This window comes from Lampris incognitus, chromosome 7 (genome assembly GCF_029633865.1).
Source record: "Lampris incognitus isolate fLamInc1 chromosome 7, fLamInc1.hap2, whole genome shotgun sequence".
Lineage (NCBI taxonomy): Eukaryota > Metazoa > Chordata > Actinopteri > Lampriformes > Lampridae > Lampris > Lampris incognitus.
The window spans coordinates 16397542-16410478 of record NC_079217.1 but is presented as its reverse complement, the minus strand read 5'-3'; the positions used below and the strand labels follow the sequence as shown (position 1 = coordinate 16410478).

The window sequence follows — 12937 nt, the reverse complement described above, 5'->3', positions numbered from 1 at the left end:
CACCTTTTTCTCTGGCAGGTGTGGTAGAGGTGTATCGTGTTACGAGGCGTGTCGAGCTGGGCATCAAGGCAACGGCTGTGTGCTCCGAGAAGCTGCAGCAGCTGTTGAAGGATATCAGCCGTGTGTGGAACAACCTCATGGGCTTCATGTCCCTGGCCAACCTAGCGGTAAGATGGCCGCACGTAAGCCAACACTCAAACATACACACGTGCTAGTGCACAGAATCATATACAGCTCAGATGGAACACACTCCTACAACCAAGAACACACAAATAGTTTTATGCCCCTAGTTGTCTCCCAAACTCCCTGCAGTATGATTCAAACATGTTTACATAATGGATGAAGATTAAACACTTGTGTACCCTACACATGTGCTAATCAGAGACTGGCATCATGCAGAAATGCCAATAAACTGGTGACCAATAAATATTTGAGTGAATTTTCCGTTGTCAGTTCGTATATTTAAATTGGTAAACCCATTCATTTTGTAGCTGTGGCCTTTTAATAGGGTAGTGTTCACATCAGCAGGAATGACAAGTGCCATCTAGATTTATTCAGTCATCCAGTCATCCATGTAACAGTGCATGAAAAACAAGCTGAGAGGAAATGGATGTTCCTTTAGTCTCAGAGCTAGCAAGTGGAGAAATATCACTTCTCAAGTACCAAAAGATAATACCAACATGGTGTTAAGACGATGGAGGGTGAAAGAAGAACACAGGGTGACAGAAAGAAAGAGTCTGAGTGTCTGAATCAGACATTAATTGAAACACTATGAGGAAGATATTTCCTTCACTTGTTTTAGCTGAAGAAGCAGTTGCTGGATGGATGACTTTTTATCCCGTAGAGTTGACGTAGAGGAAAAGTCGGTGATGCACATACGTACATATATAGATTGTTATTATAAGAAAAAATGTTGTCACCGCTTCTACAATGAGATTAACTACGTCTTTCCCTGCAGCAGAAAGTGATGTGTGTGTGTGTGTGTGTGTGTGTGTGTGTGTGTGTGTGTGTGTGTGTGTGTGTGTGTGTGTGTGTGTGTGTGTGTGTGTGTGTGTGTGTGTGTGTGTGTGTGTGTAGCCTGATGAAAGCTCCCTAGACTTCTCCTCCTGTATCCTGCGGCATGGCATCAAGAATGCCAAGGAGTTGGCTTGTGGGGTGTGCCTGCTCAATGTTGACTCCCGCAGCAAGGTTTGTGAATCACATGCGTACGCGGTGCTCTCACACACATAACGAATATTTCTTATTGGATTTTTTTTTCTCTTACAAAGATGTGTTTATCCACAGCCCATTGTAAATGACAATTTTTTTGACTTTGAAACATTTTGCAGAATAAAGAGGAGAGCACTATTGGACGTCTGTTTAAACGAGTATGAGACTTTCAACTGTCAACCCAATCTCGTTTCAATCTTTCCAACTGGGGGCCTTGGGGGTCTTTTCTTCACTTATAGACAGACACAGCAAGGGGGCCAAAGTGACAGGTTTCTCTTCTCTCCACTGCTCCTCTTTCACTGCCAAGAACGTGCTGTCACGTGACACACAGATGATGTTTCCATTTTCAGATATTCTGCATAATCGTTGTAGGTTGTCCTTGTTTGGACATTATACGTGGAAGGATGATGAAATAGCAAGGTTGATATGGCAACTGCAATGAATGAGACCACGGGCTGTTAAGAATGGAACGGAGAAAAAAAAGGGGGGGAACCTAAAAGAGGACAGACCAATTGGAGAATTGATGTGAGAGGAGCAGAGTTGTCACTTTGGCACTTGAGATTGCGCTGTGGCACTCTGGGGAGGTTTCTGCTGGGTGTGAGTAGTCTACAACTCCCCTCATTGAAAAGGGTTGCTTTCTTTGTTGGCTCCATCTGAAGGCAACCACTCACCTCACCATGTCTTGCTAACAGCAGTCCAGGGTCTTTACATTTGGATTCTCTTTCTGTCTCACAACTGTCCATTTCATCATTAAAATTGACTCAGGCACAATATGTGCAGCATTGCTGTATGTCAACCCCTTGCCTTTGGTGGCTATGAAGCTTATTGGAATGAGCCATTAACACCATTACTGGAGCCTGGGGTTGAGAGGGCTAAATTGTTTTTTTGATTGTTTCTTATGCACCTTATATTGTTCTGCCAGATTCAGGGACCATGGCAAATTATGGCTCACTGAGGCTCAGAGCAGATGTGCCTTACACATTAGTCATAAGCAGGTAGTACAGCTGTTAATAGATCTCTCTCTCTCTCTCCCTCTCTCTCTCTCTCTCTCTCTCTCTCTCTCTCTCTCTCTCTCTCTCTCTCTCTCTCTCTCTCTCTCTCTCTCTCTCTCTCGCCCCCCTTCTTTCTAATCCCACATCTCTCACTCTAGTGTGGACAGAGCCATGCTGCTGAATTGAATGCTTTTTTTTTTGGCTTTGGCCCTGTGGCATTAGATTAATAATCAATGTAATCAATGTCTTATTTACAATTTGGGCAGAGGCAAGTTGGTTGCAAAGCGCAAAAGCCAAGAGCAGAATAACAGCCCCTAAGAGCAGAATAATATCACAGAAGCCTTTCAGCAGACAGCACTGATAATAGTAATAGTATTGTCCTTCTTTTGAAGAGGCAGGGTCTTGTATTCTTTTTTCAATCCACGATCCTTGTGTGTGTGTGTGTGAGTGAGAGAGAGAGAGAGAGAGAGAGAGAGAGAGAGAGAGAGAGAGAGAGAGAGAGAGAGAGAGAGAGAGAGAGAGAGAGAGAGAGGTATGCAAGCTGCTGTGAACCATAGTCAAATTCCTCATGTGCATAGGCACACTTGGCCAATAAAGTTGATTCTGATGATAGAATGAGTTTTAAGATTTGTGTGGAGTGAAATGTGCTAAATGCAGCAAGTAGCATTGGCCGTCATTGCTATCTCTGATGTACTGAGGTGACGATGTCTGTCCTCTCCAATGAACCTAATCCCAAGGTGTTTGCCTGTTTTGGCTGTTGCACAGAATCACAATGCAGCAGAAAATAGTGTCGTCGTAACCTGTTAAATTTGGGAATATGATGATTAGTTCTGCAGCACACTGCCTTCACCATGGCACTCTTAACCTTAAAATGTTTCCAATATTTCTAATGTTCGTTGAATTTGAATTTGAGCTGTCCATAATACATGTTTACAGTGTCGCTCTCACAAAAGTTCTCACTCTCACAAAGTGTATGTTCATGCCAACAAATGAGCAACTAATACCTATTGTGTCTCATCCTGCATCCTTACGGTGTGGGGCAGGGATGGGCAAATGGCAGCAGCCAGATCTAATCATAGTTTGTGACTCAAAGATGTCAGTCATTTTATGTTACGTCGTTATGGATACTTTTGGGCCAATGATGCCGCAGTATCTCCGCTGAATGATAAATGCTAATGTGGCAATTACAAGGACTGCAAAGGATTTTTAGTTGAATAATTTAGCAGTTCCAACTGTTTATATGAAATGCTTGATTCTTAACTAACTTGAGGATTTATATTGATTGTTGAGGCTGTGTAATTTTGTCTTTAACTCGTGAAAAAGCACTGCTAACAGTAGTTTATTCAACCTAAACTTCATCAGTTCAGTCTCTGTAAAGGCCTGTTTCTTCCATAAATTGCTTGGATTCTGGAAATTGCTATCGCTTTGCCCATCACTGCCTGCATTAACAAAATATAGAGTGACAGGGTTCCTACACACATTTGGGAAATCTGGAAACAAGTGAATTCTATGATTTCCAGGTCTTGAAAGGTCTGAGACTTGCAAATATTGTTGGAAAAATTGAGGGAAAGGGTGCTTTTCCATGCAGATGGACAATAATCTTCCATTCACATTTGGTTGTGTACTGTCATTTCCTGTGATTTTTGCTGCTTTAAAGAAACTGTCTTAATTATAGACTGTAGTGGCCCAGTTGACGGTTAAATTGCTCTGCCATTTATCAGCATTTTCTCCACTGAACACGGACCCAAATCTTAAAATCAAGACAAGAAATTAAGGTCTTGAAAAAGGAAATGGAAGATGTGTAGGAGCCCTGTGGTGGTGGGGTTGGTATCTTGGTTTCTTTCATGTTTGGGCCCTTGAACATTCTGCAGGAATTCTTCTCTTGCCTCAGCAATTGAACTGTCTGTCGGCTTGTTCCTCATTCTCTGCACATTGCACAGTTTATTTGCTCCGGGCAATGCACAAATGTCCCAGAATATGCTGACACCTTTTGTGCTACTTACAGGCACTGGCTAAAGACAATGAGTGGAGGTTGAGGGTAATTATGCATAATTTATTTTTAACTATTTTGAAGCTAGGAGGAAAGTACAGGATGGCAGACTCTAACCTGTCTATTCATTAAAATTAGATCTTGTGTAATTAGGTAACGTCTTAGTGTCTTTGTTTAGTAAGAGAAGAGCCTAACCTTTAGCTACAACTGCAAAGACTGTGGTGAATTAGTAATGCTGACCTTTGTCTTATCTGGACAGCTGGCCAGGATTGATATTCACATTAAGGTTTCACTGTAGTTGGTCATGGCAAAAAGCCTTGTTGGCTGAGCTGGACCTGTTTGGCAGTGGTCCTTCATGCAAACACAGTAATTGTAAAAGTTGGGGTGTGGTCAGTGAGAAAATGAAAGAAAAAGATTATGTAGAGAGTGAAATAGAAAATAGAAGGGACCACAGTGCAAGGGGGAGTGCAACAGTTTGTCTTTGTATACTATCCTTTCATTCCGCATCCCTTTCATATCTCTCATATATATATATATATATATATATCAATATACTTACAGGGAAAAACGTTCTGATAAAAAGTTCGAGTAAATTCTTTATGAGACAGTACAAGCCTGTTTCATGCCATAAGCAATCATCAGCTGTCAATAAAGCTACTAAAGCTACAATTATTATATTATTGTATTATTATATAGTTAATATATACAAATATTATATGTGTGTGTGTGTGTGTGTATGTATATATATATATATATTATATATATGTAAAGATAGAATTAGGAACATTTTTTTAATACAAAGCGGTACAAGCCTTTTTCATGCATCACGCACTCGTCAGCTGCCAAGTTGGCTAAACAACTTGTTAGCTAAACAAGTTATATATTCATTCATTCATCTTCAACTGCTTCTCCGGGGCCGGGTCGCGGTGGCAGCAAGCTAAGTAGGGCACTCCAAACATCCCTCTCCCCAGCAACGCCTTCCAGCTCCTCCTGGGGGATCCCAAGGCATTCCCAGGCCAGGTTGGTCATGTAGTCTCTCCAGCGAGTTCTGGGTCTACCCCGGGGTCTCCTCCCAATTGGCCTAGCCTGGAAAACCTCCAAAGGAAGGCGCCCAGGAGGCATCCTAATCAGATGCCCGAACCACCTCAACTGACTCCTTTCGACTTGAAGGAGCAGCGGCTCTACTCCAAGCTCCCTCCGGATGTCCGAGTTACTCACCCTATCGCTAAGGCTGAGCCCAGACACCCTGCGGAGGAAACTCATTTCAGTCGCTTGTATCCACAATCTCACCCTTTCGATCACTACCCAAAGCTCATGACCATAGTTGAAACGAAGATTGACTGGTAAATTGAGAGCTTTGCCTTCTGGCTCAGCTCCCTCTTCACCACAACGGTCCGGTACAACGTCCGCATTACTGCTGATGCTGCACCAATCCGCCTGTCCATCTCCCGCTCCATCCTACTTCAGTTGGTCCAGAATTCAGCTGCCTGTATCAGTACCAGAACTCCTTCCATAGATCATATCACTCCTGTTCTTCAGCAACTCCACTGGCTCCCTGTTAAATACCGTATTGACTTCAAAATCCTGCTCCTCACCTTTAAGGCCCTTAATAACTTAGCTCCTTCATATCTTTCCGAACTCCATATCCACACGCCCTCCCGCACTCTCAGATCCTCTTCTGCTCTCCAACTCACTACACCATCGGCCTGCTTGACTACCATGGGGACTAGAGCCTTCAGTCATTCTGCCCCCCGCCTATAGAACTCTCTCCCACAAGAAATTTGCAACATTGACTCTCTCTCAACCTTCAAATCCCATCTCAAAACGTACAGTGCATCCGGAAAGTATTCACACCCCTTCACTTTCCCCACATTTTGTTATGTTACAGCCTTATTCCAAAATGTATTTAATTCCTTTTTTTTCTCATCAATCTACATACAATAATACCCTATAATGGCAAAGCGAAAAAGGTTTTGTAGAAATTTTTGCAAATTTATTAAAAATAAAAAACTGAAATATTGCATGTACATAAGTATTCACACCCTTTAAGCTTGTTTTATGGTCGTCCATGGTGATCACGTAATGGCCTCATAAGAACCACGCCGTTGCTTGGACGCCGTCATGAGACCGTGATGGTTCTGCGTGGGGTTTACGTGTCGAGATGCAATTCAATGCCACACCGGTAGAGGGCGCTGTGTTGTTTTTTTTTGTAAAGACTGACCGACCGACCGAGACTCTTCGATGAGGTGGTCCGGTGTTTGATATGCGGTCCCATCCAGGAGAGCATATGGTAAATTAGGGACTTTCTTGCCGCCTGCATCACCGCTGCTTGTCGCCATTGATTTTTTCACACGTGTGAACCGGTCCCTCAGATTCTTCCACTTCAGCTTGCATTCATCGACCGACAACCCGGTGTTCTAAGAGATCTGTTCCCACGAGTTGGTGGACATCTGATGGTCCTTATAATTTCTCGCGGACACCTCGTACAAGTTCGCGTGCTTGCGAACTTCCTCCGCCAGACGCTCTTCCAAGTTGTTCATTCTATACTCTGGATTCTATCGACTTGATAGCTGAATGAAAGAATGTGCTCCAAATGCAGAAGATAACTCTACACTGAATACAACTCAAACAATGTGCTACAAAACCAACCAGCTGACTCGAAGACGTTTAAAAATGGCGGTGTTTCTCGAGCAGAAACCAGAAAAGCGGCCTCCAGCGGATGTGGTTAGTGGACCAATCACAACCAATGCTGCTGCGCTCGGGCTACGTCGCCTCGACATGCGTCTAGGATTTCGGGGAGGCACATGTCAGGCCCTTGCGGTGGACGTAAGGGGGGGGGCGCAAGGACGTAATGGGTGAACGCTCGGGTATAAATTGCCACGACATAATAGTATAAATCCCGCATTACTCAGTACTTGGTTGAGGCACCCTTGGCAGCGATTACAGCCTCAAGTCTTCTTGGGTATGAAGCTACAAGCTTGGCACACCTATATTTGGGGTATTTCTCCCATTCTTCTCTGCAGATCCTCCCCAGCTCTGTAAGGTTAGATGGGGAGCGTCATTGCACAGCTATTTTCAGGTCTTTCCAGAGATGTTCAATGGGGTTCCAGTCTGGGCTCTGGCTGGGCCACTCAAGGACATTCACAGACTTGTCCCGAAGCCACTCCTTCGTTGTCTTGACTGTGTGCTTAAGGTTGTTGTCGTGTTGAAAGGTAAACCTTCGCCCCAGTCGGAGGTCCTGAGCACTCTGGAGCAGGTTTTCATCAAGGATCTCTCTACTTTGCTCCATTCATCTTTCCCTTGATCCTGACTAGTCTCCCAGTTCCTGCCGCTGAAAAACATCCCCACAGCATGATGCTGCCACCACCATGCCTCACTGTAGGGATGGTATTAGCAAGGTGATGAGAGGTGCCTGGTTTCCTCCAGCCGTGACGTTTGGCATTCAGGCCAAAGAGTTCAATCTTGGTTTCATCAGACCAGAGAATCTTGTTTCTCATGGTCTGAGAGTCCTTTAGGTACTTTCTGGCAAACTCCAAGCGGGCTGTCATGTGCCTTTTACTGAGCAGAGGCTTCCGTCTGGCCATTCTACCATAAAGGCCTGATTGGTGGAGTGCTGCAGAGATGGTTGTCCTTCTGGAAGGTTCTCCCATCTCCACAGAGGAATGCTGGAGCTCTGTCAGAGTGACCATCGGGTTCTTGGTCACCTCCCTGACCAAGGCTCTTCTCCCCCGATTACTCAGTTTGGCTGGGCGGCCAGCTCTAGGAAGAGTCCTGGTGGATCCAAACTTCTTCCATTTACGAATGATGGAGACCACTGTGCTCTTCGGGACCTTCAAAGCTGTAGAAATTTTTTTGTACCCTTCCCCAGATCTGTGCCTTGATACAATCCTGTCTCGGAGGTCCACAGACAATTCCTTTGACTTCATGGCTTGGTTTCTGCTCTGACATGCACTGTCAACAGTGGGACCTTATATAGACAGGTGTGTGCCTTTCCAAATCATGTCCAATCAATTGAATTTACTAGAGGTGGACCCAATGAAGATGTAGAAACATCTCAAGGATGATCAGTGGAAACAGGATGAACCTGAGCTCAATTTTGAGTGTCATAGCAAAGGGTGTGAATACTTATGTACATGGAATATTTCAGTTTTTTATTTTTAATAAATTAGCACAAATTTCTTCAAAACCTTTTTCACTTTGTCATTATGGGGTACTGTGTGTAGATTGATGAGGAAAAAAAAGGAATTTAATCCATTTTGGAATAAGGCTGTAACATAACAAAATGTGGGGAAAGTGAAGGGGTGTGAATACTTTCCGGATGCACTGTACCTTTTCATACTGGCATATTCAGTCTGATCCACGCTTCGCTGAGTTTTGTGCAGATGTTGATTTTATACTTAACTGTTGTATTAACTTTTATTGTGTACCCTGCTTTGTTTTGATTTTATGCTGTCTGATACAGTGCTGCTTGTTGTTTTGTTTTTTTTTGTTTTTTTTACTGTGTTCTTTAAGGTGTCCTTGAGTGCTCTGAAAGGCGCCCACAAATAAAATGTATTATTATTATTATTACCCTCACTGGTGAACAAGACCCCGAGATACTTGAACTCTTTCACTTGAGGCAACAGCTCATCCCCAACCCGGAGGGAGCAATCCACCATATTCCGGTAGAGAACCATGGCCTCAGACTTGGAGGTGCTGACTCTCATCCTGGCCGTTTCACACTCAGCTGCAAACCGCCCCAGTGCATGCTGGAGGTCGCGTTCTGATGAAGCCAACAAAACCACATCATCTGCGAAGAGCAGAGATGCAATTCTGAGGTTCCCAAAACAGACACACTCCTCACCTTGGCTGCGCCTTGAGATCCTGTCCATGAATATCACAAACAGAATCGAAGACAAGGGACAACCTTGGCGGAGTCCGACACCCACTGAAAACGTGTTTGACTTTGTGCAGAGGATGCGGACACAGCTCTCACTTTGATTATACAAGGACCGGATGGTTATATATAGACAATAATATATATATTAAGATATTCTTAATATTCCGCTCCTCTTTTGTTGAGCACTTTTATCAACACCATTGACGGTTTCCGAAAAAAAGCACTATATATATAAAACTTTGTTAAAATAAACACTCAACGGTAGGGAAGGTGCTCAATAAATAAGGAGCAAAATAATCCAGTGAGTCAAGTAAATTCTTGACTTGAAAGAATTTACTTGACTCACTGGATTTTATATATATATATGTACATACATACATAATCCAGTGAGTCAAGTAAATTCTTTGAGACAGTACAAGCCTATGTCATCCCATACACAATCATCAGCTGCCCTTCTGAGTTTCACTCATATATTGACTCATGAGCCGATTCAGCTTAGCGGCTATGATGCCTGACAGGATCTTCCATGTTGTGGAAAGGCAGGTTATCGGCTGGTAATTTGAAGTTGTTGTACCCTTGTGGGGATCCATCATGATCAGTATTGTTCTCCCCTGTGTTAGCCAGTCAGGGTGAGACCCTAATGTTAGCAGCTAGTTCATCTGTGTCGCCAGGCGTTCATGGAGTGCCATTAGCTTTTTCAACCAGTAGGCATGATCCATGTCAGGGCCTAGTGCAGTCCAGCTCTTCATGTTTGAGACTCGTCATAGGATGTTGGCCACTGTGATGATGACTGGTTTTGTTCTGGTATATTGCTGCAGTCTGCTGTTAGGTCCACCAGCCACTGGGCATTGGTGTTGTCTGATGCCTCCTTTTCCGATATATCCTTCCAGTAACGCTCCGTCTCTGCTCTGGGTAGGTCTGATGTTGTTCCCTTGTTACTCTGCTGCTGGGAGTACACTTTGGATGGTTCTTTGAGGAACAGGCCATTTACTCTTTTGGCTTCTGCTTCTTTAGTGTATCTCTTCAGCCTGGCAGCCAGAGCTTTGAGTCTTTGTTTGGCAGCTTCCAGGGCCTCACTTATGGACAGCTTGCTGTACTTCCTCAACCAGGGCCCGTTTTCATCACACCTTTCTGCACCTCTGTTAACTGGCAAATATCTCTCCATGCTGCTTTGATCTTGGCTTCCAGCTTTCTCTTCTGTGGAGGGTACTGTTGGTGACCTGTGTTCTTAATCCTGTACCCAAGTATCTCCAGGATTATGGTTGCAGTGGCATATACAAGCTCATTGGTCTCTGTTATGGTGGCAGTCAAAATATTGCATAAGGCTGTTTTCACATCCGCAAGCAGGCTTTGTGATGGTACTTTGTCACTGAGTCGTGGAAGCCGAGCCTGGGGATTGACTGTCTTTAGTCTGGCCATGATTCTCATTTGAACCTCAATAGTTTCAGCTGTCATGGCTGGTAGGATTGTTTCAACTGGTTAGAATCTTTCCTCATGTATCTCCTGCCTACTGAGTGGCCATTCAGGGTACTGAATTTTATAGTCATCGTGTTGGAGCCTCTCCATCTCAAGTTGTGACAATAGTTCCTTCTATTGATGTTCCAGCACTGAGCCACTTGCTGCTTCTGAGTCAGTGTGGAAGTAAATCTCCTACCGGTCCACAGTTCCCACATATGCTGCATATAGCCCCTCTCCTGGAGTCTGCTGTTAAAGTTGCATTCCATCAGTTCCAGGTTCTCGGTCCTTGTCCATGAATGTCTTGTTCCAGTAGCTTATTTCTCATCAGGTTGTTGTGGTTCCCCAACACCTGGTGCGGATCTTGTTAACCCGGGTGACGTCCGAGCCATGGTATAACTCTATCGTGTTACTCTCACTCGTGTCTAATGTAGTTGGCTTGTATAGCATTAGGAGTCTAAGCCACAGACTCTTACTTGAGACTCATCTGTTTGAACCCCTGATCTCCAGTGGAAAAGCCAGCGTTCTTACCTACTGAGCTACCCAGCTGCTATATATATATATATATATATATATATATATTGTTTCTCCCCCACCCATGAACCAGTGGTCTAAAGCAGTGGTTCTCAACCTTTTTGGGGTCCTGGACCCCCTGCGTATTTTTGATCTACCCTGAGGACCCCTCCACCTGATCTTGGGAGAGGGGGGTTGCAATTTGATAGAAACAGTAGAAACTGCATTTTAAATTGCATTATAGCATTTATTCACTCTTTGGGGCAAAAATAAGAGCTTTCAGTTGTAACTTAGATATATTTAACAAAACAGAATTCTTATGAAGTAACTTTCAGATATATGTAACAAAACAGAATATGTATTCAGTAACTTTCAGATACATGTAACAACAGAATTTTTATGCAGTAACTTTTAACAATGCAAACGGGAGCGAGATCTCTTATTAAAATACAATAAATTACACTTGTGAAACAGATGTAATTAGAGAAAAAAGTCCTGTTACCCTTTATAGTTTAGGTAGATAAAGGTCTCAGTCACATTTGAGTAAAATAATCCTATTTCTATAAATGTCCTAGGATCTTTTTTTTAAAGATATTTTATTTTCATGGACTCCTTGCAATTACACCACGGACCACTAGGGGTCCGCGGACCCCCGGTTGAGAAACACTGGTCTAAAGTGCAGGTTTTGACACAAAGTAGGATGAGGCACAAAAGCGCTAAGAAAGAATTGACTACGGCTGTGAAATCTGAGTTCTGTGAGAGTGGCATAGGGAAAATTAGTCTCCCACTTTGCACAAGAAAGCCCTTCGACTATGAGCGCATTTTGGGGCAGACAGCATCCATGCAGGCTGAGACGTATTTGATTTAATGGTGTGTTTCTGGGTTTCTGCGTGCAGTTGTTGCTTTATGCATATGTCTCCCTCTCCTTCTGTGTGGGAGGCTATGATTCACCACACATGACTCATTTTGCTTTCCAGCTTTATCTCCAGTATTTCTACAGGGAAGCAAACTCTTAAACTGCATAACACACACATTTGCGTCTCCTTATCGCAAATGCAGTGTGCCACAGCTGGGCTGGTAGAAAAATGCAAGCTCACATCACAGCACTCTGCTGGGGAGGTCAGATTTACCGAGTTAATCTTTTCTCTTCTCTAATTCCTTCAGGTGTTGGTGAGAGGACTTTTTAGGTTTTTATAATAGGCTAAAGGAAATGTGTCAAACCAAAAGTATAGTCTTATTGCTTTATACAGAATGGTGATCCTAGTACAGATCCTTCCCTTAGGAGGTTAGACTGACGTGGTTGCAGAGATGTACCCTTCTTTCTTTGTTGTTAGTGCTGTTTAGCAGAAGAAGTAGCAGTTTAAGGTGCTCAGGTATATCTGTTCATGCGTGGCTACTACTACTACTACTACTACTTTCGGCTGCTCCCGTTAGGGGTTGCCACAGCGGATCATCCGTTTCCATTTCTTCCTGTCTTCTGCGTCTTCCTCTGTCACACCAGCCACCTGCATGTCTTCCCTCACCACATCCATAAACCTCCTCTTTGGCCTTCCTCTTCTCTCCTCTTCCCTGGCAGCTCCATATTCAGCATCCTTCTCCCAATATACTCAGCATCTCTCCTCCACACATGTCCAAGCCATCTCAATCTTGCCTCTCTTGCTTTGTCTCCAAACCATCCAACCTGAGCGGTCCCTCTAATATAATCGTTCCTAATCCTGTCCTTCTTCGTTACTCCCAGTGAAAATCTTAGCATCTTCAACTCTGCCACCTCCAGCTCCACCTCCTGTCTTTTCGTCAGTGCCACTGTCTCCAAACCATATAACATAGCTGGTCTCACAACCATCTTGTAAACCTTCCCTTTAACTCTTGCTGGTACCCTTCTGTCGCAAATCACTCCTG

At 43.8% G+C, this 12937-nt stretch overlaps 1 protein-coding gene across 2 annotated transcripts in view; it reads left to right on the top strand.

The window, feature by feature from the left end:
• Positions 1 to 12937, top strand: part of synrg (synergin, gamma) — a 78472-nt gene that overhangs the window by 60645 nt on the left and 4890 nt on the right. Inside the window, exons 20-22 of one of the 2 annotated variants that reach the window (XM_056283061.1) lie at positions 19 to 167; positions 1078 to 1188; positions 1329 to 1367. In XM_056283061.1, coding sequence (XP_056139036.1) covers positions 19 to 167; positions 1078 to 1188; positions 1329 to 1367 — 299 coding nt within the window. The remainder of the gene's footprint in view (positions 1 to 18; positions 168 to 1077; positions 1189 to 1328; positions 1368 to 12937) is intronic. The other variant, XM_056283062.1, reaches the window with a different exon arrangement.